Here is a 23,954-nt window from a genome sequence, read left to right on the forward strand (position 1 = left end):
CCACCTGTGGAATGTCTCTCGGAGAGACCCCCACCCCTTGTCCATGGGTCCCTCAGTTTTCATTCTGAGGGGTGCGGGGCTGCAGCCCAGGGCAGGGATGAAGGGTTGTACTAGCTATATTCAGGGAGAGCCCAGAGTGTGCTGGATTCTCCCTGAGAGACCAGGGCTCTGCTGCTCCCTCCTCTTCAGAGCTGGGGCCTCCATCTCCTCCAGTGCCCTATATCCTCTCTCCACTTGCTTGTTATTTGCACTGTATTTCCTCTAACTTCCTACTTGTCTGGAAAAGAAATTCTCTGTGTAGCACTCGGAAGTCTCTCATATATATGGGACATGGTCACAAGTTTCATTAAAATTTACAACTATGACATGGGCTAGAGTCTACTAGAGCAGGCCCATGTTGGAGGACCAGAGCACCCACTTTTACCCTGGGTGGAATCCAGAAGCCATACTGTGGATGAGACAGGAAATGGGGCACCACATTACTATAGGGCAGTGGAGAATGGCTGTCTTCAAAACCCACGTGTCTCCATCCCACTGCCTTCCCCTCAGGTGCCTCCATCCCACTGCCTTCCCCTCAGGTGCCTCCATCCCCACTGTCTTCCCCTCAAGAATTCTCTCAAAAACATTTGCTACCTGGCATTAGGATCTATTCCACAAGCCATTCGTCCTTCATGAACTGTCTTGATTAAAGGCTCAGATGAAAGGTAAATTCAAGATCTTACAATGCCCTTTTAAGGAAAGGGCTCTGAAAGGAGAACAAAAAAGAGAGATGGGGGGGTGAGCGAAATCCTTAAGGGTGGCGTCCAGAAGACAGACTCTGGAAATACCACATGCTTTTACTTGTAAGACGCACTGGTCAGCACAACCGTCTTGTTAAAGGTTCACATGGATTGTAGGATGCATCCAGAGTTTAAGCATACAGAGACACAGAAAAAAGGTCCACTTTGGGTTGCAGGACAGGCGACGGATTTTGAAAGGGATGCCTTGCAATCCTGAAATCTAACCATTTTGGGAAAGCAGAGGAGCCAATGGAGGACTGGGAAGGGGGAGTCAGCACAGAATGGCTTTATTCTAGCTGAATCCCCACCTCGAATGCTTCGGAGGACTGTCACCAGGAGGCGGCGGGTTTGTGTGGGCAGACTCCTGTGAACGGAAACAGCTCTGCAGAGGAAGGAGCCCACACATTTTATTACAGCCCCCGTTCACCAAGCCCTGGCAGTCCCCTGTACTCCTGCCCTTTGGATTATGGAGGAAAAAAAAATCATCGTTCGATTTTCTGGGCCACAGAATACAAGACGGGTCTAGATTGTACAAGGAGCTTACACACTGAGGCAAGAAAGCGTGCAAATGGGAGCAGGAATTCTCCACCCTCTGGGGAAGCCAGTGCTTGAGACACAGAAGGACCTGAGTTGCCCTCCTGGAGTCCACACTGGTTTACGTTTCTGGCTTTTATTTACTGTGTCCAGCTCCAACTTCCATCTTCTCCTGATAGGGAGAATAACATCTAGGACATCAGTGATTTTCCCCAAGCCATTCTTTTTTTCCTCTTAAGATTTCACAGAAGGCCCAGGAGTGGGACCTAGAGAAGGACCGACAAAAAGCAAAAGTGTCTGAGAATGACATAATACTGACTTCTCTTTTTTGGTAACAGTTCACGAAACGTGTGTCCCTCTCTCCTGAGATACGGTGAGGCATGAGGGGAGGTGGCGAAGGAGCTGTGGGTGGGACACTGTACCGTGTGACATCACGATCATGCAGCCGGTGCCCTACAAGACAGAGACTTGAGAATGAGCACTTGGCTCTGGGTTGGCCCCAGGGGGAGGCAGGCAGTTTCCAGGTAAGTGCCCAGCCTCTCAGGAACACTGTCTGTCCAGTTCTTGCAGGGCTCTCCCCTGGGGCACGCCATCTTGGTTCTGGCCTTATCCTTCATCCTCCCTCAGCTCAGTGGGTAGGAATTTATACTGTTGTTGGCGGATCTGGGCCAGTTTTTTCCTTGCTTCTTCCAGTTCGCGTTCTTTTTTCAACATTTCCTCCTGAGCGGCAATGATCTAGAAGGAAAGCAACAAGCTGGATGGATCTAAAGCCTTCCAGGAAATCACCCTCCCCAACTCCATTGCCTGTCCCATGAGCTCCCACAGCCTCCACTTTAGGATGACACAGCAAGATACCGGGAGTAAGTAAGTATCTTAGCTCTGGAGACCAGCTTCTGGGCCATATTCTGGGTTTTGAGACCAATGACCCACGAAAATAAGCTGACTCCTAGCCACTGATTCAATAGCACACATCTACTGCACCCCTACTATGCACCAGGTGCCAGTATAAAGCACTTCACGTGGAATATTCTATCGTCTTCCTGGCAACACGGTGAAGTCGTCCCTATCAAGGGTCCCATTTTTCCAATGAGGAAACTGAAGCTGAGAGACGTGGGTCCACTTCCCTGAACACCCAGGTGGTGGAGCAGGACCTGGCCAAGTGTTCTTAAATCTAAAGCTGGAGTCCTTAACCATGTGACAGTGTTCATATATTTGTTTCATGCTTCTAAGATTTGATCTTAGGAATATTAGTTAATAGATATCAGGTGAAGAAGGTTAAGTTTGTGTTCAAGAAAGCAGATAGATTTCCTTCCTGTGGGCCCTTTGGGAGCCCTTCCTAGGCTCATGATCACTGTGATAGTCTGAGGTGGAGGTGAAGAGGACAGGATTTCCCATACTTATTTGATCAGTGACCCTTCTTTGTGGAACTTCTCATGGAACTAGTGTATCAAGAAAGAGAGTCTGAAAGAAATGCATCCAGTGTATTTCAAAACACAGGGAATGGTTCAAGAAGGGCTAAGGAAGGCATGGGGATGAGTAACTTCCTGGTACTGATAAGAAAACCAATCTTGGGCACCTGGGTGGCTCAGCTGGTTAACCATCTGCCTTCACCTTGGGTCATCATCTCAGGGTCCTGGAATCAAGTTCCGCATGGGGCTCCCTGCTCGGCGGGGAGCCTGCTTCTCCCTCTGCCCCTCCCCCAAACTGGTGCTCACTCTCACTCTCTCACAAAAAATAAATAAATAAAAATCTTTTAAAAAGGGGAGCCTGGATGGCTCAGTCAGTTAGGCATCTGCCTTTGGCCCAGGTCATGATCCCAGCATCCTGGAATCGAGTCCTGCATCGGGCTCCCTGTTCAGCAGGAGCCTGCTTCCCCCTCTCTCTCTGCCTGCCACTCCCTCTACTTGTGCGTTCTCTCTGTCAAATAAATAAATAAAATCTTAAAAAATAAATCTTAAAAAAAAAAAAAAAGAAAACCATTCTTTTTTTAGCACATACCCTCCCCAATGTCCATCACTCAGCCACGCCATCTCTCCGGCCCCCCTCCCCTCCAGCAAGCAAAGAAAACCATTCTTGTATAATGGATTTATATTAACACATACCCCAAACTGCAGGCTTTATTTCCTCAAGTTTGCTCCTCACTACCATGCTCAAGAATGTAATCCTTATAGGCCAGAGGCCCGTTTATCCTTATATAAGTTCTGTTATGGGGTTACTATTCATTCTCTCTGTAGGGCCAACTACCTGGAGTGGGGTAGTAGCTCCAAATCCATCATTTTATTTAAATGATAATACTATTGTCTTCCAACTTCTCTTCTTCCCCTTTTCTATAACAGAATCCCTGATCTGGGCTGGGCACAGGGCTTTTCAGGAAGGAATACTACACTTCCCAGCATCTTTTGCAGCTGGGTTGGTTGGGCATGTGACTAAGGCCTGACCAATGGCACGTGAGAGGAAGCAAGGGTGGTTACTGACCCATGTTGGGCCAACTGGCCAAGGCAACATCTCAGGGATGGTGGGATAATAAGGCAGATGGAGCCCGGGGCTCAGATACAAAGGAATCAGCACACCATTGATAGACTGCTTACACCCAGACTGTTTCACAAAGGAGAAATATCTCCATCCTGTTTAAGCTATTGGTATTTTGTATCTCTGTTAGAACACCATGCCCATCTCTGGAGTAAACACGTCTGGATTTAATCACAAACCTGAGCAATGCCCCCTACAAACTTTGTTTTCACTACAACATCATCATCATCAGCTTTGCCAAATGCTGCCTTCTGGGCCGCACGAACAAGATTATCTGAGGCTCTTTTCACAGCATTTCCTGCTGCCTGGAGAGGGAGGAAAAAACATATATTATATCATTAGAAACAGCCAATTTGGATTCAGCAAGAACAGACATGAAAGTACAGTTCATGGAACTCTGAATCAATTTATTTTCCTATCATCCAATGATAATACAGAATTTCTGTGTCGTTAGACTCCATATGTCTGTCTAGCTGTCCACTGATTTCACCAACACTGGCACCTACCTAACCTTAGATCATTCACAGAGAAATGAGATCCAGTTCCTGGCTCCCAAGGAACACAGATTTCTGAGGGGGGATTTTACTTATGAAAACAGATGACTGTACCAGTGTGAAATGTGTGTTAACAGAAGCATGCCCAGGGCTCATCTCCTTGGTCTAGAATACTACCTCCCTCTGCCCCAACCAATTAAGACAAACGCAAAGTCTTGGCTCAGACAGCACTTTCTCTGTCTGCTGTGGTCTTACCCACAGCTCCCCACAGCGCTCCCAGAGTGCTCTGTGCATGCTTCTGTGTGGCCTCTCTCCCACCTGTACCCCTCTCCCTCTTGGACGGTGAGTAACTCAGGGGCAGAGGCCATGTCTTTTGTCTTTGCCTCCCTAGCAGCTGGCACAGTGGGTGCCCGGGGCTGGCGCCCACTGAATGCTTTTTGAGGGAATGAAGGGTAGGAAAGCACAGCCTCACCCTGCACAGGGGTGCTGGGAGCCCCACAGTAACTAGGGCCCCCATAGACAGGTATGTTTTTAGAGGCACATCAGGGCTCCAGGCCATTGCTAGAGACAGGTAAAGAAAAGCTTTCCAATGCGAAGTCTAGATCTTTCGTAAGAGCTATAGCCCAAAATGGCTTACTCTTAATGAGCATGAAGCATGGCTCTGGGGACTTGTCCTCTGCCCCCTGAGGTTTGAAATTTTCTTTTAATGGTGGTCCAGGCTTCAGTAAGCCTCCCATAGTCCTTGCCCAGTCCCCCTCAAAGTCAAGGACTGTGCACCGGGATGAGCCATCAGAAAGTTGAGTTCTTGTCAAAGTGATTAGCTCATCTGGTGGGTGATTTAAAGTGACCCATGGAGACCATGAGGGCTTGCACTAGAAGGGAAAGGAATGCCAATTAATATATGACAAGTTCATTCTCAAAATAGCTTAATGAGGTCAGAGGTCACCGTTGTAGTTACCTGATACAGCAAATGGGTTTAGTTATTTCTCTGAGACCCTGCAGCTAGTATGTTACAGAGCGGGGATTTGGACACAGATCAGGGTGGTCCCAGAGAACCTCTGGGTCACAGCAAGGGGCTCAGAGGTGACACTGCAGCACCCAGTTACATTGGAAACGATGACAAGGAGAGCTACCGTGCTTTGCCTGTGTAAGTCCTTGGGACTCATACAAGTATGTTCACATCTCTTGACCTTCATAAGAGCCAGTGTGGGCATCTCTATCATTATTCCACGGCTGAGGTGGATAAAGGCCCAGAGAGCTGAGTGATCTGTGTTAAGATCATGAACTTAATACATGGCAGAGGCAGGACCTGAACCCAGGTCTCCCTTAACTCAGGATGTTTTCCCCAGAAGTGTTCCTCAAGCCCCCAAGCCACATATTCACTGACATGTAACTCCCCATTTCCCCCCTGGGTTTATCCCAGGAGTTGAATTATGGTAAGGAGGGAGATTCAGGAGGACCGAGCATCAGAAACACTCTTCTGGACTTTCAAAATGAAATGAGAGTCCCAACTGTCGGTGAAATTGTCCAAACATTTCTGCCATTTATGATTTTATTCATGACATATAAATTTTTTTTCATCCATATAGATAGTCTGCATTCTAACACTTCTAATATCTAGGAAATCTAAAAAATTGGAAACAAAATGTCCACAGTATAAGGAAATTCTGGCATAATCAGGTGATGTAGTATCATGCAATCATCAAAAATGAGACTCATGGAGCATGGACCAGTTAGCTTTACATAGAGAAATTATGAAGCCTTTTCTTCAAATAAAAAGCTATGTATGATAAAACGTTAAGTGGAAAAAAAGCAGAATGTCTCTTGCTATGATGACAAGCAGACAGTTATTTTGTATAGACATAGAAACAGGAAGAGAAAAAAAATGGTAACATTTGACATGTGAAGAGGTTGAGCCTCTGTAATTTTTTTTTTTTTTTTCATCCAAACACTTCCTTCTCTGTGTTTAAAACACTTCTGTGATTAAAACAATCAGGAAAACTCATGTGCACTGTGAGGGATTCGATTATAACTTTCATCATGAGCACATTCTCTGGGCTCTGGGAAACCTCAGCCATAGTCTTCTAGAAATTTCTCAGTCCTTTTTCTCCTTTCTTTCACAAACAGGGCATGAGGGCCCCTACTGGAATAGGTGCCACCTCAGGTGTGAAAGATGTGCAGATAAAGACATGGTACCTGCACCTAAGAAATTCATGGCTTGTCAAAGGCTGTTCTAAAGATAAACGAGGCGGTCCCCAGTGACAGGAGCCATAAGAGCGGTCTGGCCAAGTACTCTGGCAGGAGAGAGGAGGGAACAACTGCTCAACACACAGCAGTCAGGGAGGGCTTCCCAGAAGAGGTGACTCTGGAGATGAGTCACAAAGAACAAGCAGGAGATCACCAGGTGGGGCTGGTGGCGAGGGCCAGGACATTCTGGGTGAGCGAGGGCCCCAAGGCATGAGACCAGAGGCACACATGGAGAATGTCAGTTTGCTGGGGCAGGTGTAGGATGCATGGCTGTACTGGGTAGAAAATGAGAAACGTGGGACAGAGTTGCTGATGGAAGGCCTGGTGGGTCATGCCAAGGAAGTGAGACCGTCCCCTTTGGCGACACTTACCCGCTCCAACAGGAGTATTTTCCCACCAGCATCAGTGACCATTACCTGTAGCCGCCTCATGGCCTCTGAGTCCTGGTCAGCCTTCACCTTGCAGGCCACAAGCAGCTGAGCTGTGGAAGCAGCGACCTGCTTGGCAGATGAGATGAGCTTCTCCTCACTGGCGTGTCCCTGAACGGAGGCATTGGCTGCCTCACAGAGACTGCTGGTTGCAGCTGCCACCATCCGGGCCTGGGGACAGTCAGTAGAGAAGTGACCCATGGCCCAAACCTCCCTCCGGGAATCCAAAAAGCAAACGGGAAGGAAGGAAAAGGTGACTCACGGCAGAAATCAGCCCCTGGGACCACTGTCCATCATCGGCAGCATTGGCGGGGATGGAGCCCACCTAGAGAGTGGAGGGTAGAAATCTGTAATGAGCTCTGGGAGGCACAGGGGGACCTGCAGCCTCCCAGGCTCTACCTCACCCTGGAACCAGAGAGGAAAACATCTCATCAGACAGACAGCACCAACAGCATGAGAACGGGACACCATTTCTGTCCCTCCAAGTCTGTTCCTGCACATCCTGGCTGGGGTCCCTCTGGGCCCCGGGGTCTTCATCTGAAACACTCAGAATGGCCACCATTTTGTTGCTACGTAGAGTGTTTCTGGGCCAGCTGCTCAGGAATGATGGATCAGGGCTGTCCTCCCATGCTTCTTTCCTCTGCTGACCTTTCTCCATTTCAAACATAGGAGCCATGGAGGCCTCTTCTTTCAAGGGCTGAGGGAAACTTACATCTCTCCTGATCACTGACCCTAAAGCCACATTGTGACTTTCTGGCAGGTGATGGGGGGGTGGGGAAAGCAGCTGGTGCCTTTCCTTCAGTGCAGTTGATAGCAGACCCTTGCCTTAAGGAAATACAGACTATTTTGTCAGGGGTCAGGAGAGAAGTAGGAAGCTGGACATTAAGATGATCTCTGTTTCTATTTAGAAATTACATCAACAAGTGAAACATTTTCTGTCCAGATGCAGAGGGTACAAAGAGGGAAAACCTTTACATGGTGGGAGGTGCCTGGAGAGGTCAGAGGGAGTACCTCAATTTGAATATGGAATTAGGGATCTGTCAATTATTAGGTGCCATACCAAGGCTCAATGAACATCAGATAAAACCCCAAGGTCCTGTCTGTAAGCCTATATAGTTCACTCTACTCCTGTGGAACCACCTTTACCAACCTTCTAAATGCCTGAATATATTCAACAAATGTATAAGCAAGTTAGATTCTCTTAGAACCTAGCAATTTGGCTCACAGTTGGCCCTTTATCAAGGTACTGAAATTTTTATGTAGGATATTCTTCTCAATGATCCATTTTTGTCTTTACATACTGATTGGTCAACAAGTACTTAGGTGAGGTCAGCCCTCTGTTGCATCTACAGGGCATAACAGAGAAGCACGAAGGGGCAGACTGCATGCCAGTGGAGAGACAAACATAGATATGTTATATATATAATAACAAACATACACACGTTATATATATTATATATATAATAGCAAACAATACAGCACACAATGGCTTAGAAAGAGGAGCCGTGGTACGCGGGTTGGATTGGGACAAACTTTAGCTCACAGGAGACTTCATGGAGGAAGATGGATGGCCACTGGTTGGACATAACTTCCTGTCCGTATTACAAGTTGTGAGGTCAAGGCACAATCGTATTTGTCTACTTGTACATGGATGGCAAAAGCCTTTTAATATCAAACACAAGTATTTGACAATTACGGTGACCAAACACCCCAAACCCACAGCCTGACGGGATTTCTGTAGTGCCTCCAGATCTGAGAGGCTCTCCACAAGATGCAGTTTGGATGGAGTCAAATTCCACGGTGTATTGGAACAACACGCGGAATATTTTAAACTGGGAGACCCTCCCATACCCAGCATTAGTCTAATATACTATTAATCCTCGGGTCACCGAAAGAGAATTATGCTTTCATGCTAATGCAGATGAAATGGATGACTGGGGGTCAGGCCCATCAAAGAAATCTCAGGTTTTAAAACCAGACTGGTCTTTTGAACAACGGGCTCAGGAAAATGCTAAGGGCAGAGTTGGACAGCATTTCGCCAGAGCCCCAAAGAACGGACTGAGTCGTTGGAGATGGAAAACTATATTATGCTGCCCCTGACTCTGGTGCTCCCAGAGCCATCCACTAGGAAAATATGATAGTTTACATCTTTAAATAGCTTCATATACAGTGGGACTATAAATGTCTTGTTCAGGGCCTGATCGCTGCCTGGAACAGGATGCTTTCTTTAACAAGAAGCAGATGATTGGCCCAGAAGCCAAACCCTTCATTCTGGATGTTAGGTTTAAGCAAACAGAGTTTTCAGTGGGGCAGACATGGGCAATTCAGGGAGGGAAGGCTCAGCAATGGTTGCCCGGGGGGCCAGGCCACAGGCCTTCCCACCTTCTCTTTGGTCCTCAGAGACTCACACTGTCCGAATGTCCCAGCAGCTGGCCAGCGCGGTTCACCCACCTTTCCTTGGGCCACCAGCTCCCTCTGGGCTGCCGAGGCCGACTTGACCAGGGCACTTGTGGCGGCAGCAATGGACTTAGCAGCTTCCAAAATCTGTTCTTCAAAGTCCAGGGTCTCATCTGCTTGCTAGAACAGAAGAAAATGACATCACATGCCGTTCGCATCCATGAAGGGTGCTTTTTGCCAAACTACTTACTGCTTGGTCACCTGGCTCTTCATCCGTTTATGACTTTTTTGTTGACAAACCACACCCAGGTAGAAAGGCCAGAGCTGGCAAAACGCCTCTCCATCTGCTGCCTCCCACTACCTCAATTCTAAAAAGGTACAAGCTGCTAGCGGTGGCATTCGACACCAATTCCCAGTCAGGAAATTCCAAGGCAGACTATTTTTCTAGACCAGAGTTTTTAAACAGACACAAATTCACTGTGAATAAAATATGCTCAAATGGTCCTGTTGGCATCAATAACGAAAATTTAAATAATCCCTCATCAAAGCCCAAGGAGTGGGTGGTGGTACACTCTTCCAGAGCCTAAAGCTCAAAAATTGGGTTGAAGAAAGGAAAGGTGGCTAGGAGTTGTGAAAAGCCTTATTTTTCTCGCATTTGTAAAAACAAACGTGACAAAGCATTTGCCATCTCTGTGGCTGAGCAGGGAGAGTTCTGTACCAACCACAGATCACCAGAGGCGGGAAGGACGCTGAGGTGACATGACGTGGAGGTAGAGTCCCCTGGAAGTCTAGGGCCCGGCTCCACCTGGGGAAGGACACTGACCACCCCATGCAGGTGCTGTCAGGCTGTGAGGGCTCTGCTCCAAGTTCACCAGCACTGTGCCCCGTGCTGGCAGAACAAGCCGGGAGGCTGGAGAGCAGCGCTGGTAAGCGTGGCAAGTGCAAGGACCTTGGTCCCGGGCTGGCTGGGATGCAGCCTCACCATCTGGGGCGGTCAGACTAGATGCCCTCCAGGTCCCTTCAGCACTCACGTTGTATGAACCTAAGCAGGGTTAAGTTCCCCTTTGATTATAGAAGGTTGAAGATGGGGCTATTATCTTTCAGGCATTGCGATGATGGTCAGGTAGAGCAATACTTTTTTTTTATGTGCCAAAAAATAGATAAACTTTACCCTCTGAACCAATTTTAAGTGGACCATTCAGTGGCATTAAGTACATTCACAATGTTGTACAACAGCTATGTTTTTAACAGCAGCTACTATGTGCCAAGTTCTTTGTTAGGCATGTCCAGGTACGTTCCTTGTTTAATTCTTACCAAGCAAGAGGAAAACAAATATTCTACTGTAGAGTCATTCTCATATTCACAGTGAGAAAAGTGAGGCTCAGGGAGGTAGAGTGCTGTGACATGGTCATATGGCGACATGAATTCAGACTCTAAACCAGATCTAAACCTCAGCCTCTCTGTTCCATGAGGATATGTTTTTACTAGCCTGCTTGCCCGTGGGGCATCAGGGAGGACCAACTTTGTAGCAGAGGCTCGGAGTTGGCCACTAATGGTTCCATGCGAAACAGCAGGCGGGATGGATACATAGATACATTTCCCCCCCAGTTCCTATTCCTTACTGCCGCATCTTGAACTATGAGAGATGCCAAGCTCATTTTTGTTTTCACAACTCCAGTGTTATCAAAATAACATTTCAGGGCCCATCTAGGGACTCTGACAAATGATGCCAGCATTTTAGAAGTCTGTGGACAGAAGCCATACATATATTCTTTCTTATCTGACAAAGTCTTGCTCTAGGAGCATTCAGGACAGAAACGGATTCAGTTGCAGTGGATTCATTCTGGAGGAGGGAACTTATAGGACTGGTGGAGTATAAAATGTGGTTACTGAAATAGAAAAACAACTCATTATAAGACACTCTGGCATAAAAGATGCTATTATACATAGGCTCCAAGGAAACTGCATTAGGCAAACTTGAATTAAGAGCCTTTGTGGAAAGTTGTTCTACAAAAGAAACTCAAGCGTGTAACAGATTAAGGTACCAGGGGAAACCAGGTAAGTTCTGAACCCATTAGGGGTCCCTTCCACTGGGGCAGAGGAAACGGAAGTCCATGGTGGCTTCTTAATGTGTCCCAGATCATTGTCTCTGGCGGGCTCCAAGGTGTGTAGAGTACCCAATCAGATTTCTGATCTCCCAAATTTTAGGATCCACAAAAATGGGACTTCCTTAAAATTAAGTGCTAACTCTAAGCATGGGGTAGATCTAATAGAATCAACTTGTTCCTACCAATTTGACAGGCCTCGCCCACGTCTTCTGTTGCCCTGAAGGGTTCCCCCCCCCCCCCAGAACACATACTTGAAATAGATACTCAGTTTGGAAATATTTTTGACACCCACAGATTCTTCTTGCAATGGCAACTGGTATAAATGTCCACTGGTGAATTTTTGTTTTTTGTTCCATCACATCTCTATGCTTTAAAAAGGACATGGCAGAAAGCACATCTCTGGGGGATATTTGCTCTGACTAAAAAGCACCAAGAAGGGCTGAATAAAGCTGAATGGGATGGCTCTAGGGGTGGAGGGCTAATGTTTAGACACTGTAGACCAGGTTTAAAACTAAGACAAAACACCCATCTCTCTCTCCTGCTGGAAATAAATATCAACACCAGGTGTCTCCTCATGCCATACACAACTTATAGCCTAAAAGATGGGATTCTCCCTGAGCCAAGGAAACTCGGAAATGTCGAGGTGTCCCTGTCAGGGGTGCCCCCCTGCTTGGTTCCCACCAGCACATGCCATGGCCTCTGGAAGGAGGACGGTAACAGCTAAAAAGGTGCTCCACTGCATTGCAGAAGAGGAGAGAAATGGAATGGGTTGGCTTTCAAAGGATCTTCCTACAGAAAAGGATCACAATGAAACTGCAGGATTTGTCAACAGAAGAAGCCCCACTGTAGCTGGGAGATGGGGAACAAAGAGGATAGTAACGTGGAGCTTCCACAAGGAGACCCAGAAGTATCCAGAGATCCAGGGCGCCACGAACTTAAGAAAACTCTCTTATTAAGTGGGCTAATGAACAGACAGCCCTCCCTCACAATCACCCAAGGATTTGGTTCAAGATGCGGATTGTGTCTCAACAGGTCTGAGGCGGGGCCTGGGAATCTTCCTTTCTGATAAAGGTGGGCTGCTCCACGGGAAATGCTGTCCTGGGTGAATGAAAACAGACCCCGGCTAACCCAAGCCTACCAGCCTGTCCTCTCTTCCAGGGCACGGACTGTGTTTTACTCAACGGATGTGGTCTCTCCAGCACACAATCAGGCAGTGTAGACTACATGATAAATGTTTGCCGAATGAATGTATCCATTCAAAAGGAGTCTCCGGAGTTCTCGAGTTCAGCCAGGGGGCAATTTACATGCTTGCAGCAGGAGAAACGCAGCGAGTAAGCATCCACATCAGGAACTGTCCATTCTGAGTCCCTTGGGGAGGAAGGCACGCGCATCAGGGCGCTGGCTCCTACGCTGTTTAAGGCCAGGGGCTGTTACTTGTACGCTCTGCCTGCACCCCGCAACTGCATCCACAGCCGGCTGTGACACGTCCTCAGGCATCCACAGAGGTAAACGGCACTCCCAACATTGTGCAAGGGGGCTCTCTTAGCAAAGCAGCACCGGGGGAAAGAGTCCTAAATGTACGAACTAAGACTCGGCTCTGCTTCATGAACGTGTTAGCTACGGCCTCCGAGGGCTGAATCTGTCCTCTCCTCCCCTGTTCAGTGACCTTTCCCCTGCTCCCCTCCACTGGGAGAAGGCCACTGGCCCCTTCACCGCCCGCTTTTGGAAGCTGTCGTTGTTGGACTGCCCACTAAGCTCCAGCAGAGGATGGACTTAGCCTCACCTTGGCTTTCTGGTAGCTGCGAGAAAGGCCCAGGCACTCTTTTGCTGGTATTTTTCTTCTTTGGTGCTCTCCTACAGAGCTCCTCTTTTTAAAAAAGTTAGAGGTCTGCTAAGGTCCCTCTGGGGAAAGGTCACATTTGGGGCTGGCTCCCTTGTTGGCAGCTTCCTGTGCCCTGGAGAGCCTCTGAGGACCCCATCTTGCTCTGATCTGTCTAATGTCTCAGGAGCTTGAGTTCCACTGGGGTAGGAGTGGCAGGGGGACAGACGGAAGGGAGAAGGGAGGTCGTTCCTCATTTATATTTTGCCTTTTGGCCTTTTAGGGATTCTGAGGACATAATCTTTGCAGTAATTCATTCATTTCCTGAACCTGCCTTCCTTCCTACCTCTCTGACGGGGGGTGCTATAGGTAGATTATAAATATACAGAGAGCAATACTGACCCACAGTAAATGCTCAGTAACTCCTTGCAATTAATTTCATTATTACTTCCCTCACTACATATACTCCTTGTGGTTTTTTTACTTTTTTTTTTTTTTTTTTGTTATGTTATGTTAGTCACCATACAGTATATCATTAGTTTTCGATGTAGTGTTCCATGGTTCATTACTGGCTTGTAACACCCAGTGCTCATTACAACTCTTACTGTTTTAAAAACAGTTTTTTAGACTTCGGGCTAAGCTAGTTTTTCTCTCTCGGGATCATTTTCGACTCATAATTTGGAGAAAGGTTCTAACTGCCATTTCTGATGATAGCCTAAAATTATCATAAATAAAAGCCATAAACCAAATTTGAACAGAATATCAAGTAATACACGCTACAGACCGGAGCTGCTTCCAGCTTCTCCCTCGACACCGAGACAGGAGATGGGCCCTCTGGGCTCTAAGTCAGCGACCGGCACGTTCTGACCACGTGACCTTAAGCAGTAGCTGCCTTTCTCCAGGGATCCATCAGGTTTCCATTAGTAGCTTAAGGAGGAACCTCAACTCTCCCAGTCCTTTAGTTCGGATGTGTTATAATTCCAAATGAAACCTTTCTTCATTAAGAAGGTGCTGGCTAAAATAACCAGGTACTACTTTTTCTCTGCCTTCTTCTCTCGGTCTCCTCTGTGGAGAGGCCCTGTCTCCCTCCTGCAGCATCTTTGCCAACCTCCTCTTTAACAGATTCTGGGGTATATACGGCAGAGAAGAAGAATGCTTCTGTCTGTGGTCCTTTCACTTGGTCTTTTGTTTGTGAATTACATCCCTGCAGCTCCTCCCCACAATGATCTTGAAGGTGAGGGAGGTGAGGGTACCCAGAGGACAAGGCTTCAAAGGTCACTGCCCTGAGGTCGGCCTTCCTCCCTGAAAACCTCCTTTAAGGGACTGCCTTGCTAAGAGCAGATAAACACAACAGTCAGTTTTCTCACAACAGGTGGAAAAAAGTGCATCACAACGCATGGTGCCATTTTTCCAGTTAGGAGCTGTGCTTTGCTCTGTGTTTCTTCAAAGAAATCTGCAGAATGCTTGCTACTCAAAACCAGATCGTATCCCATCTGAAACTTAAAAAAACCCTTTGGACATATTCTTTAAAAGTGTGGACATTTTGCATATAATTTAAATGTCCTTGAGGGAAACAAGAAGGCCAACACCAAGAACTCCCACCACACCAGGGAAGCATTTTTCTGGCCAGTTGGAAGTGTGAGTGGAATAGGCAGCCACATTTCTCCTTTTTTTTTGTAGTGAGTCTGGCTGCTCCTGATCTGCTTCTGGAATTGAGGGGAGAGGTGCCTTGGTGGGGGAGACCTCAGTCTGCACCCAAAGACTCAACTGTAAGGGCCATACCAGCTTTTCTTGTAGAGGCCCCATGGGTGGGTTATCTTCCAGACCCTCACCTGTACTATAAATGAAAATTTACAAATGGGAAAATTCTTAGAATAACTAGACCTGCCAAGAGCCCCAATCTGGTCTCACCCCCCCGAAAACTCCAGGGAAACAGTAAATAGTCAAAGTGGATGACAGAGAGAAAGCAGTGCCAAGTGGTTTTGCCCACCACTTGGGGAGAGACCAGCCTTTGTACCCAGATAAGGAGTAATGCATGTTCGTGCAGCATCCATTAGAAAAGGTCCAAGCTTGCACAATTAGGATCTTGGGAGTCGGTTTTCCCGTAGTACCTACTGTTTCATTAGGGTGTTTGTTTGTTTGTCTGGATGAAAAGTAGTATCAGTGAAATGATCTTTTAATTGCTACTTCCGTTAGGCAGAAAAATCCTTCAAGATCATTGGGATTTCAGAAAAGTCACGTGCATGTTTACTTAGGAAGCACGGACAAAAAGGATAATGGAATGCTTTCAAGTATTTGATCAGATACACCCACCACATCGTAAGCTCCTTTGCTCTGACTGCTCTACATGTCTGCACAGGGTGTGACAAGAGCAGCTCCACCACTGGCAGGGGTCACCGGGAACATGAGCTAGCTGAGCTCCGCACATACGCTAGCTGGGCTCCGCAACATGGAGACGGCTTCCAGACCTAACCAGGGGAAGCCTTCCTGACTCATCTGTTCAAACCACTGGCTCGCCAACCATGTGGGGCACTGCTTACATGCATGCACACAGAGGTGCTGTTAAAGGAGCACTGCTTCTCTGCTCCAAAGAACTGAGCTATGGGCACCATAGTGCTCTTTCCAGAAAGCAGAGCTCACAATCTTTTGTTGAGAGAGATCAGAATGAACGCACACATTCTTTGCAGGCTCCTCTAGCGGGAGGAGGTCAAAGCCAACCAAAGAAGGCTGCTGTGTGCCAGAAAAAATGTTTCATAATCCCAAACTTCCTCTTGCACCCAATTAGGCTATTGTCAGCTTATTCTAAATGTGACCAACCTCTACTGACCAGTTAACCTCTTACAGGAAATTCAACAGACAGAGTACGGTCTGCACTGCATTATCTGTATTAGATACATGCAGTCCTAAGCAAGTGTATATAAAGCACAGTGACTCACCCTCCCTACCGCTGGTATGGTCGATTCGGTGTATACATTGTGATGCTATGGGTGGAAGGAAAAGTTAGAGTTGATCTGTGCTTGCATTTTTGCAGAAAACTTGATTAAGAAAAGGACTAATTTCAAAGCTGAGGATCAGGACAAAAGTGAAGTACGATGCAATGTCTGGATGTGTTTAGGGCTGATAATCCCGATGTTTATCCCAGGGTACAAACACGGGCTAGAACCTTCCATTTTTTTCCACTGAGCATATCCCTTAAGGATTCATTACTGCACAAAACTAAGCTGCACAGAGTATCTCACATCCATAATTATGATTTGTTTCTACAACAAACAAAAGAATCTAGCAGTACTGACATGCTACAAGAAAAAAAAATGGAATATGACATCATGAAAGGGAATGAGCACCCCGTCTTCTAAATCTGCTTGTGATTTTAACGTGTTCTTTCCTGTTGCCTTATAAGCTATATTAGGAACCCCCGGAGACAGGGCAAGACACTGTAGGAATATGTTTGATATATAGTTGGATTAAATAACAACCTAATATATCAAACATATCACACAGAGGCCTGCAGAAAAGGCATCCAGGTTGCACTGGGCTCGAGAACAGGCACCGTACGTACGGCAGGAAGTCCATTACCTGTCTGTGGAGCACAGGCTGCTTGTACGTGTGGAAACGGCGCCACTGGCAACATCACAGGCTCATGCACCAGAGCTCACTGACCTTCCCCTTTTGCCTTCCTGCCATCTTCCCAAACAAACAGTGGTGCTAATGGAGTCAATTTGTTATTCACATCTGGGAGATTCCAGGCAAAAAGAGGTGCTTAAATTTTAAGGTCCTGAGCTGGGAATATACCAGGAATCATCTTCATAAACCATGAAGCATTCTACTTTTAAAACAGGCGACCTGAGAATGTGGGGAGAATAATTTCAACAACAACAAAAAAACCCCAAAAAACAAAAACCCGTTGCCCTTCCCCAGTACTATTCTTCAAAGCAGTGTAAATGCCCCACGGTTACAAAGGAAAGCATTGTCGGCTGTGTGCTGAGGGCTTGTGTGGTTGTGTGTAGTTATAGGGAGAGGAATGTGAGAGCAAATGCTTATTCCTAGTATCCTGAGGATTCCTTCCTTATTTCAGTTATGGAAGGGCCTGGAGAGAACTGGTTAACCACAAAAGACTGGTTGATGGTGGGGTCAGATTGGACTTTTTTTTTTTTTTTTCAACTAGGGACATAAATTCCTTTGTAAAGGCAAGAAAGATATTTTATTTCCTTTCATGCAGTTATTACCACAAAGTAGAGGGTACTCTGAGACAGGCACAAAAACCATAGTTTGGGTTGACAGTTTCTTTAGAATGGTTTTAGAGATACTGTAACCCACGTGGCCAGAGCCTCTGGCCATTGGGTGGAGTAAGGCTTCAGATCACTTTCTGGCACTCATGAAGTACGAAGCACCCTTCCTCACATGAAGACGGGAGCGCCCTAAAGTAGACATCCCCAAGGAAGGGGCTTGAATCAACAGTTATGTCCACTTTGACCTTCCCAGAAGGATTTCTTGGCTTTGTGTGAAGACCCAGACTGTCAATACAAAGGCTGGATGTTCCCGGGGCAGGGCACGAGTGCCCCACCCCTGGCCCACTTCAGCACTTTTTAAGTGCTATTATTTTTAAAACACTGCTTTATAAAAGGTTAAAACATAGGCCCTCCCTTAATTCCACAGTCACCCTTGTACATCTCCCTGTCTCCTTCGTATGCAAGTTTTTGTTTACAGAGTTGTAACCATAATGAGCACATCATTCTGCATCCTGTGTGTTTTTCTTTTTTTACTTTATATTGATGCCATGAGCATCTTCTTCATAGGACACAGTCCTATCAACCATTCTTTTAGATGGCCACGTACTTTTTCTTCAAAGAGATACTTGGGTCATATCTAACTTCTTCCTACAAATGAGGCTACAAGGAATAGGCTCCCTGACACACAGAGCTTTCTTTCTCTCTGGATTTTGTCCTGCAGCTCGGCACAGCTTCCCAGAAGAGGCATTAATAGCTCAAAGGGTACAGGCAAACCCCAAACTTCCTCTGGGGGGCTACAACAGCCTCTGACTACTGGCTAGACCCAAAGGACTCGGGTAAATGGACTCCGCACCCAGAGCTCATATGCTTCTAGCTCCGCCAAGCCTGCTGACTCTGGCAAGGTTACTGTGCCCTTGACTTTGCATGCATGGAGCAGGAATGGAAATACGTGTTGCTCTGTGGACTTTCTGCAAGGGCCAGATGAGTTCACCCATGCAAAGCACCTAGAAGGCTGCCTGGCTCCTGCTCAGTACTCAGTCAATGCGAGCCTTTTGTTTTGTTTTCTTTTTGCTACGGCCATCAGCTCATGGATCTATGGAATAATTTTTATTGCAGGCATTCTCCGAGGAGGTAGTAGATAAAAGTCTCTGAAGCATAGTTTCAGTGATGGTGGTACAGTTACTGCTTATTAAGTTAGGCACTGTGTTCTTAAATTATCTCATTTAATTGCTGTAACAACATTTATTCTATGGGGTAGGGCCTCTAATGACTTGTATTTTCAGCTCAAGAATTCTAAGGTGAATCAATGGCTAGACAGAGGGCAACTAGGATTCAGAGACAGAGCTCTGAGAGATCCTGCAAAAGGATAGATGGAGAGGGACTGAAACAGGAGCTCTCAGGACCCGGCAAAGTGCTAATGTTACAGGAGCACCAGGTGAATTCTACACAACAGTGCCAAATGACATGACTTCAGCATTAGCAGACGGAAGCTTTCCAGGAGAGGCTTGTGTGAAATCAGATGAGGAAGAGGAAAAACCAATTACGCACAAAGTCTCTAAATCTTAGTCAATGGTTGTTTGCTTCTCAGCTGAAAGTAATTTTCCATTTGTGATTAACTTGATTTACAAAGCAGAAATAAAGACATGGACAGAAAATGGGAGTTGTCCCTATACACACACTCCTTGCTTAAGCTTGTTGAGAACAACCTGGACCATTTCAGACCACTTAAGACCTTCAGCTTAGAGGCTAGTGGAGGGAACCCTGGTAAACCCCCAGGTCAGAAGCCATGACTCTCAAATTACCTCTTGAAGAGAAATTTAAAGACTGCCTTCACCAAGTCTAGAGCAATTATTAGAAGACTGGCTTGAAGAATTTCATGGTTTTAAGAAGGTTCCCAAGGTTCATACATTCACTACCTGCTCATGTCTACTTTCCACACAACATGAACCCAGGCTCTGCTTTTGAGGGGTGTGGCATATTCTAGTGCTCAGACTCCATCCTTTGGTCTAATAAAAAAAGGTAGAGTTTTCGGCATATGTAATCTGAGGGATCCAACTTTTCTGAGGGCAAAACCAGATTTTACTTCCTAAGGTCCTTGGGTCCTTGGAAGGGAAGTGAGGTTATAGGTGCCATAACTTGCTTGATAGGAAGAGAAAGAGGCCTCCTCTAGCTCTACCATCTTCTGAAGATAATCATGGGGGCTGGTGGTAGAGGGCCTGGAGGGATAGGTAAGAGCTTAAGAGGGTTGGGCTTTACCCCTGGAGCACAAGCTCACTGTCCTTTTGTGTAATCATTGTCCTCGCTGCTGACCTATTTTAAAATAGTTCTTTAAATGGCCGTTTCTCTTCATATCTACTCATGCTCTTAAGTTTTAAACATATATCCCGATGACACACACAGACGAGGAAAGAGACCAGCCCACCACAGCCTCCAGCACATACTGACAAAGTCTGTCACCAGATCCAATTTTGAGGTCCACGTTGTCCTCTCTATCGATTTTAAGGAAAGGAGAGACCCACAGCATTGCTCTTTGCATTACATTATGGAAACCAGACAATGGGAGGGTGATGGCATCAAGTTCAGGGACAGGGATTTTCCATAATAAGCACCCAACACCTGCTTTAGACGGAATGGAACTGAACTTGGATTGTAAATGCCCGGGTTCTTCCTCTGAATAACCCACAAGTATTTTTCTGGGTGGTTAACCTGAAGGATCCACCTCTGGGTTTCTCTCCATACCCTGTGCAAAGGTGCCAGGCCGGGAGAGCAGGTGGGCAGCTTGGGAGTCTAACCGCAGGGAAGGAGACAAGCCTCCCGAGGCATACCAAGCTCCATCTCACAGCCGTCCACAGGAAGACCCAGTGACACCAGACAAGCAGCCACACATGGACACTCACTTTTGGTTTTGCTCTTGGCTTCAGTTGCTCTAACTTCTTAGCAGCAGCCTCAATGGATGCTGCGGCCCCCAGTAATTCTGTTTCTGCAATGACGGTTGGGTCTTCCGGATCCACCCACTCTGTTCCTAAAATCAGTCCAAAGAGGGTCATTCTTGGTAGCTGTGACCACAGGGCACTGGCTTCGCTACAAACAGTATCTGGATTGGCATGCAGGGAAGCTCCGTAAGTCTACCAGTGGCATGGTGCCGAGTGATCATCTCTCTGGCTCTCACAGAGATCGGCTGGGGTCAGGGGAGCTCCTGTGGGCTCCTGTTTCTCTAGGCAGATGTACACAGCCCCGGCACAGTCCTCAGTGAGAGTTTCAAAAATCGGGATCTCATGGTCCAAGGCCAGCTCGAGATTTACTCTAACTTCTCACTTAGAGCTCACGAATGCCAGTAACCATTTCTAAGAGACTGAAGACTTTGCTGACCTTCCAGATTTGCCATTCTCTTCTCTGGGGACTCATGGAGAAGAGCCATTCACCTCAACTCAAAACAAAGGGAAACTGAATTTCTCTGGTGAGGTGACTACTTCTAATGCCACCATGAAGGGGTGTGCAAACAATGTACCCAGACAGCATCATTTCCTAAACATGAAGTGTGTTATGTGAACGAGGAAAAAATATTCTGATGAAGGAAAACACAGATAAAAATAAATGGCGACACCCCTCAGAGAAGTGAGGAGTTCCGGACGGACCATACCATTTTGGTAGAAGTACTTAATGCAAAGACTGGAAAAAAGCCTTGTTTCAGGAGGCTATAAGCTATAAGCCTCCTGAAACAAAGAGGTAATATAACAAATAATTATAATTATTATTATAATTTTATTATTAAAATCTAACTCTATTCCCATTTGTTTAGGGGAAAAAAAAAAAGTACCTCACTGTTTCCCTGGGGCCTGGGCTGGCTGTGTGGTTTCTCTGCTCAGTTCGCTGCACTGAGCCTGTACTCAGTTCGCTGCACTGAGCCTGTACTCAGTTCACTGTACTCGCTCGGCGCGAGAGTGCGGCCTACCTTTCATGGCTTCCGCGGCCTGGATGAGCTCAGTCACCGCGCCGGCGACGCGCTTGGAGAAAGCAGCCAGCTGGTGCTTGAGTTCCGGGCTCGGTTTCTGAAGAATCTACGGATGAAGACAAACACGTAAGAAAGACAGTAGCCACTGCGAGAGAAAGTCCACTCTGACTGGTGGACAGAGTTGGAGAGCCTGGTTTTATGGCAACTCTGTCACCAGGTGACTTCGGAACTTGAAGGAAAACACGTGAGGCTCACTGGCCTTCAGTTTCTTCACGTGAGAAATGAAAAGCTGGGAGCCAGGAGTTTCCTTAAGGTCCCTTCTGACACGTTTCCCTAAGATCATAAGTGAGATGAGGTCCTTATTTGTCCTTCATTCGCACTTTCACTCGTACACAAAACGTATGCATACAAAAGTGACCCACAGTGTAAGAACGATCCAAGGGGACATGAAAGCCTGAGGTTGCAAGTCAGTTGGTACTTGTGACAAAAAAATGCGGGACCAGAAGACATAGGAGACTCCGGTGGGGCCTTAGAGACAAAGTCCCCAAGAGAGCAACAACCAACTGATCAGAGGGCTGTTCCTGAAGGATCATTCCATCTCCAGGGTTTTGACTGCAAGCTCTCCTGGGAGAGGTCCTGAGGATTTTCTTTCTTTCAGACTGGCTCAAAGGTTTTTAAAACTTCTTTTTTTTTTTTTTATGGTATTAGAAAAGATATTGGATATCCAACACCCACTCCAATTTATAGAATATCCTGTGAGGATTTCTTCTCAAATCACTCACAAATGGAACTAAGAAACTGGATGAGACCTCCACCATGAATTTATATTCAGACTTAGACCATCTTGCTCCTTCCTAATTTTGAAATTCTTCTTCCAACGTTCTTTTTCTGCATCTCTTTGCCATACTTCTCAGTGGTCACTTTCAGATTTAGAAATGCCAAAACACTCAACAGGAAAGCACAACGGCTGTCTCTCTACGGACAATCCTGAAGTCTCTGAGCCTGGGACAAAGCCTGGACTTTGAGACAAACCTGTGATCACACCTGGCTTCACTTGCTCCTGGTTTATGACATCAGGCAGAACCCATTCTCTCATCTGTAAAACTGGAATACTGCCCATCCTTCAGGACTGGCATAAAGAGCAAATGGACTAACATACGAGAAGCAGCCTGCGAGATGCCTGGAGCACAAGAGGAGTTCACTAAATGTTATCCCCTTCTTGGTGTCCCATACCCTTTTTCACTAAGCCAGGTAGCACACTCTTTGTTAGGAGTCTTTTGGACCCCAGAGCTAAAAGAGAACTCTAAGAAAAGCTTGGTTAAAAAAAAATCTGGGGTTGAGGTAGTTAATGGGATTATACTTGGAGCAGCCCCAGGCACACTAGTGCATAGAAGACAGTATATTAAATGCTTGAACTGACTGGTCAAAGATTTTTGAATATCATTTTACTGCATCTATCCCCATCCTCCTTCCTCTTGCAATCTTTTCCATTTATATTTGTTACTGTTCTATGAATTCAGCTGCTCTGCTCTTACTTTCTCACCCTTGAACTTATATATAGCACTATGCAGATATTCAGAACTCAGAATAGGGGCACCTGCCTGTCTTGGTTGGTGGAGCACGCGACTCTTGATCTCAGGGTTGTGGGTTCAAGCCCCACATTGGGTGTAGAAATTACTTAGAGATAAAACCTCTTGGAAATAAAAGCACTCAGTACAAACCTGTGAATGAGTGAACAAATGAGCAGATGAGTAAAAACAGAACAACATGCTATCGGGACAAGTCCTAATATGATCGCTTCATGGATCAGCTCCAAAACCACAATAGAATCATGGAAAGGTACAGGGAAGGGGTTAGGTGTCTTTTATTTTCTAATACAACCAGGTGAGATGCAGTTTAGTTAAGTGTAGGTTCTAGGGTCAAACTATGTTTGAAACCCTGGTCTAGTTACTTATCCTCTCTCTAAGCCTTAGTTTAAGGAAATTGCCTATTAAATAGGCATAGTAATAGTCCTTTTGTTACAGAGTGGTGGTAAGATTGTGTAAATTAATATGTAATTTAATATATAATCCCATCAGGGCTATTGAAGGAACTGGATTGATATAGAGCCTGGGCATCAGGATTTTTAAAAGTCCCCCATGTGATTCTCATATATAGTTGTGAACCTGTATATTTGTCATGAACCACAGCTCCATACTCAAATGGTGGCATTTGGCACCACTTAACTGTAAAAGGTTATACTATTTTTTTCTTTTTTTTTGAAACAATGCATGCTGTAAGGCCACCAAGTGAATAATGGTTATGGCTCAGGATTTGAAATGCTAAATGGTCCATAGGCCTTGTTCGCTGGTTAGTTGGTTTATCCATCAGGGTCAACAAAACAAGAATAAGCCAAGAATTAAAGGTATGATGGGAGACTCACAGTAAATGATGCACTG

At 46.2% G+C, this 23,954-nt stretch overlaps 1 protein-coding gene across 4 annotated transcripts in view; it reads right to left on the reverse strand.

The window, feature by feature from the left end:
• Nucleotides 1–1,162: 1,162 nt before the first annotated feature.
• TLN2 (talin 2) overlaps nt 1,163–23,954 on the reverse strand; it is a 412,475-nt gene continuing 389,683 nt past the window's right edge. For 3 of the 4 annotated variants that reach the window (XM_032864799.1, XM_032864801.1, XM_032864800.1), the window contains 7 exons: nt 21,517–21,622; nt 20,462–20,586; nt 9,463–9,588; nt 7,274–7,336; nt 6,955–7,182; nt 4,022–4,147; nt 1,163–2,048 (listed from right to left, as the gene is read on the reverse strand). In XM_032864799.1, the coding sequence (XP_032720690.1) occupies nt 1,920–2,048; nt 4,022–4,147; nt 6,955–7,182; nt 7,274–7,336; nt 9,463–9,588; nt 20,462–20,586; nt 21,517–21,622 (903 nt within the window). In that variant the 3' untranslated portion in view covers nt 1,163–1,919. The remainder of the gene's footprint in view (nt 2,049–4,021; nt 4,148–6,954; nt 7,183–7,273; nt 7,337–9,462; nt 9,589–20,461; nt 20,587–21,516; nt 21,623–23,954) is intronic. The other variant, XM_032864802.1, reaches the window with a different exon arrangement.

Source organism: Lontra canadensis, unplaced genomic scaffold, assembly GCF_010015895.1.
Source record: "Lontra canadensis isolate GAN:19392208 unplaced genomic scaffold, GSC_riverotter_1.0 scaffold28, whole genome shotgun sequence".
Taxonomy (NCBI): Eukaryota; Metazoa; Chordata; class Mammalia; order Carnivora; family Mustelidae; genus Lontra; species Lontra canadensis.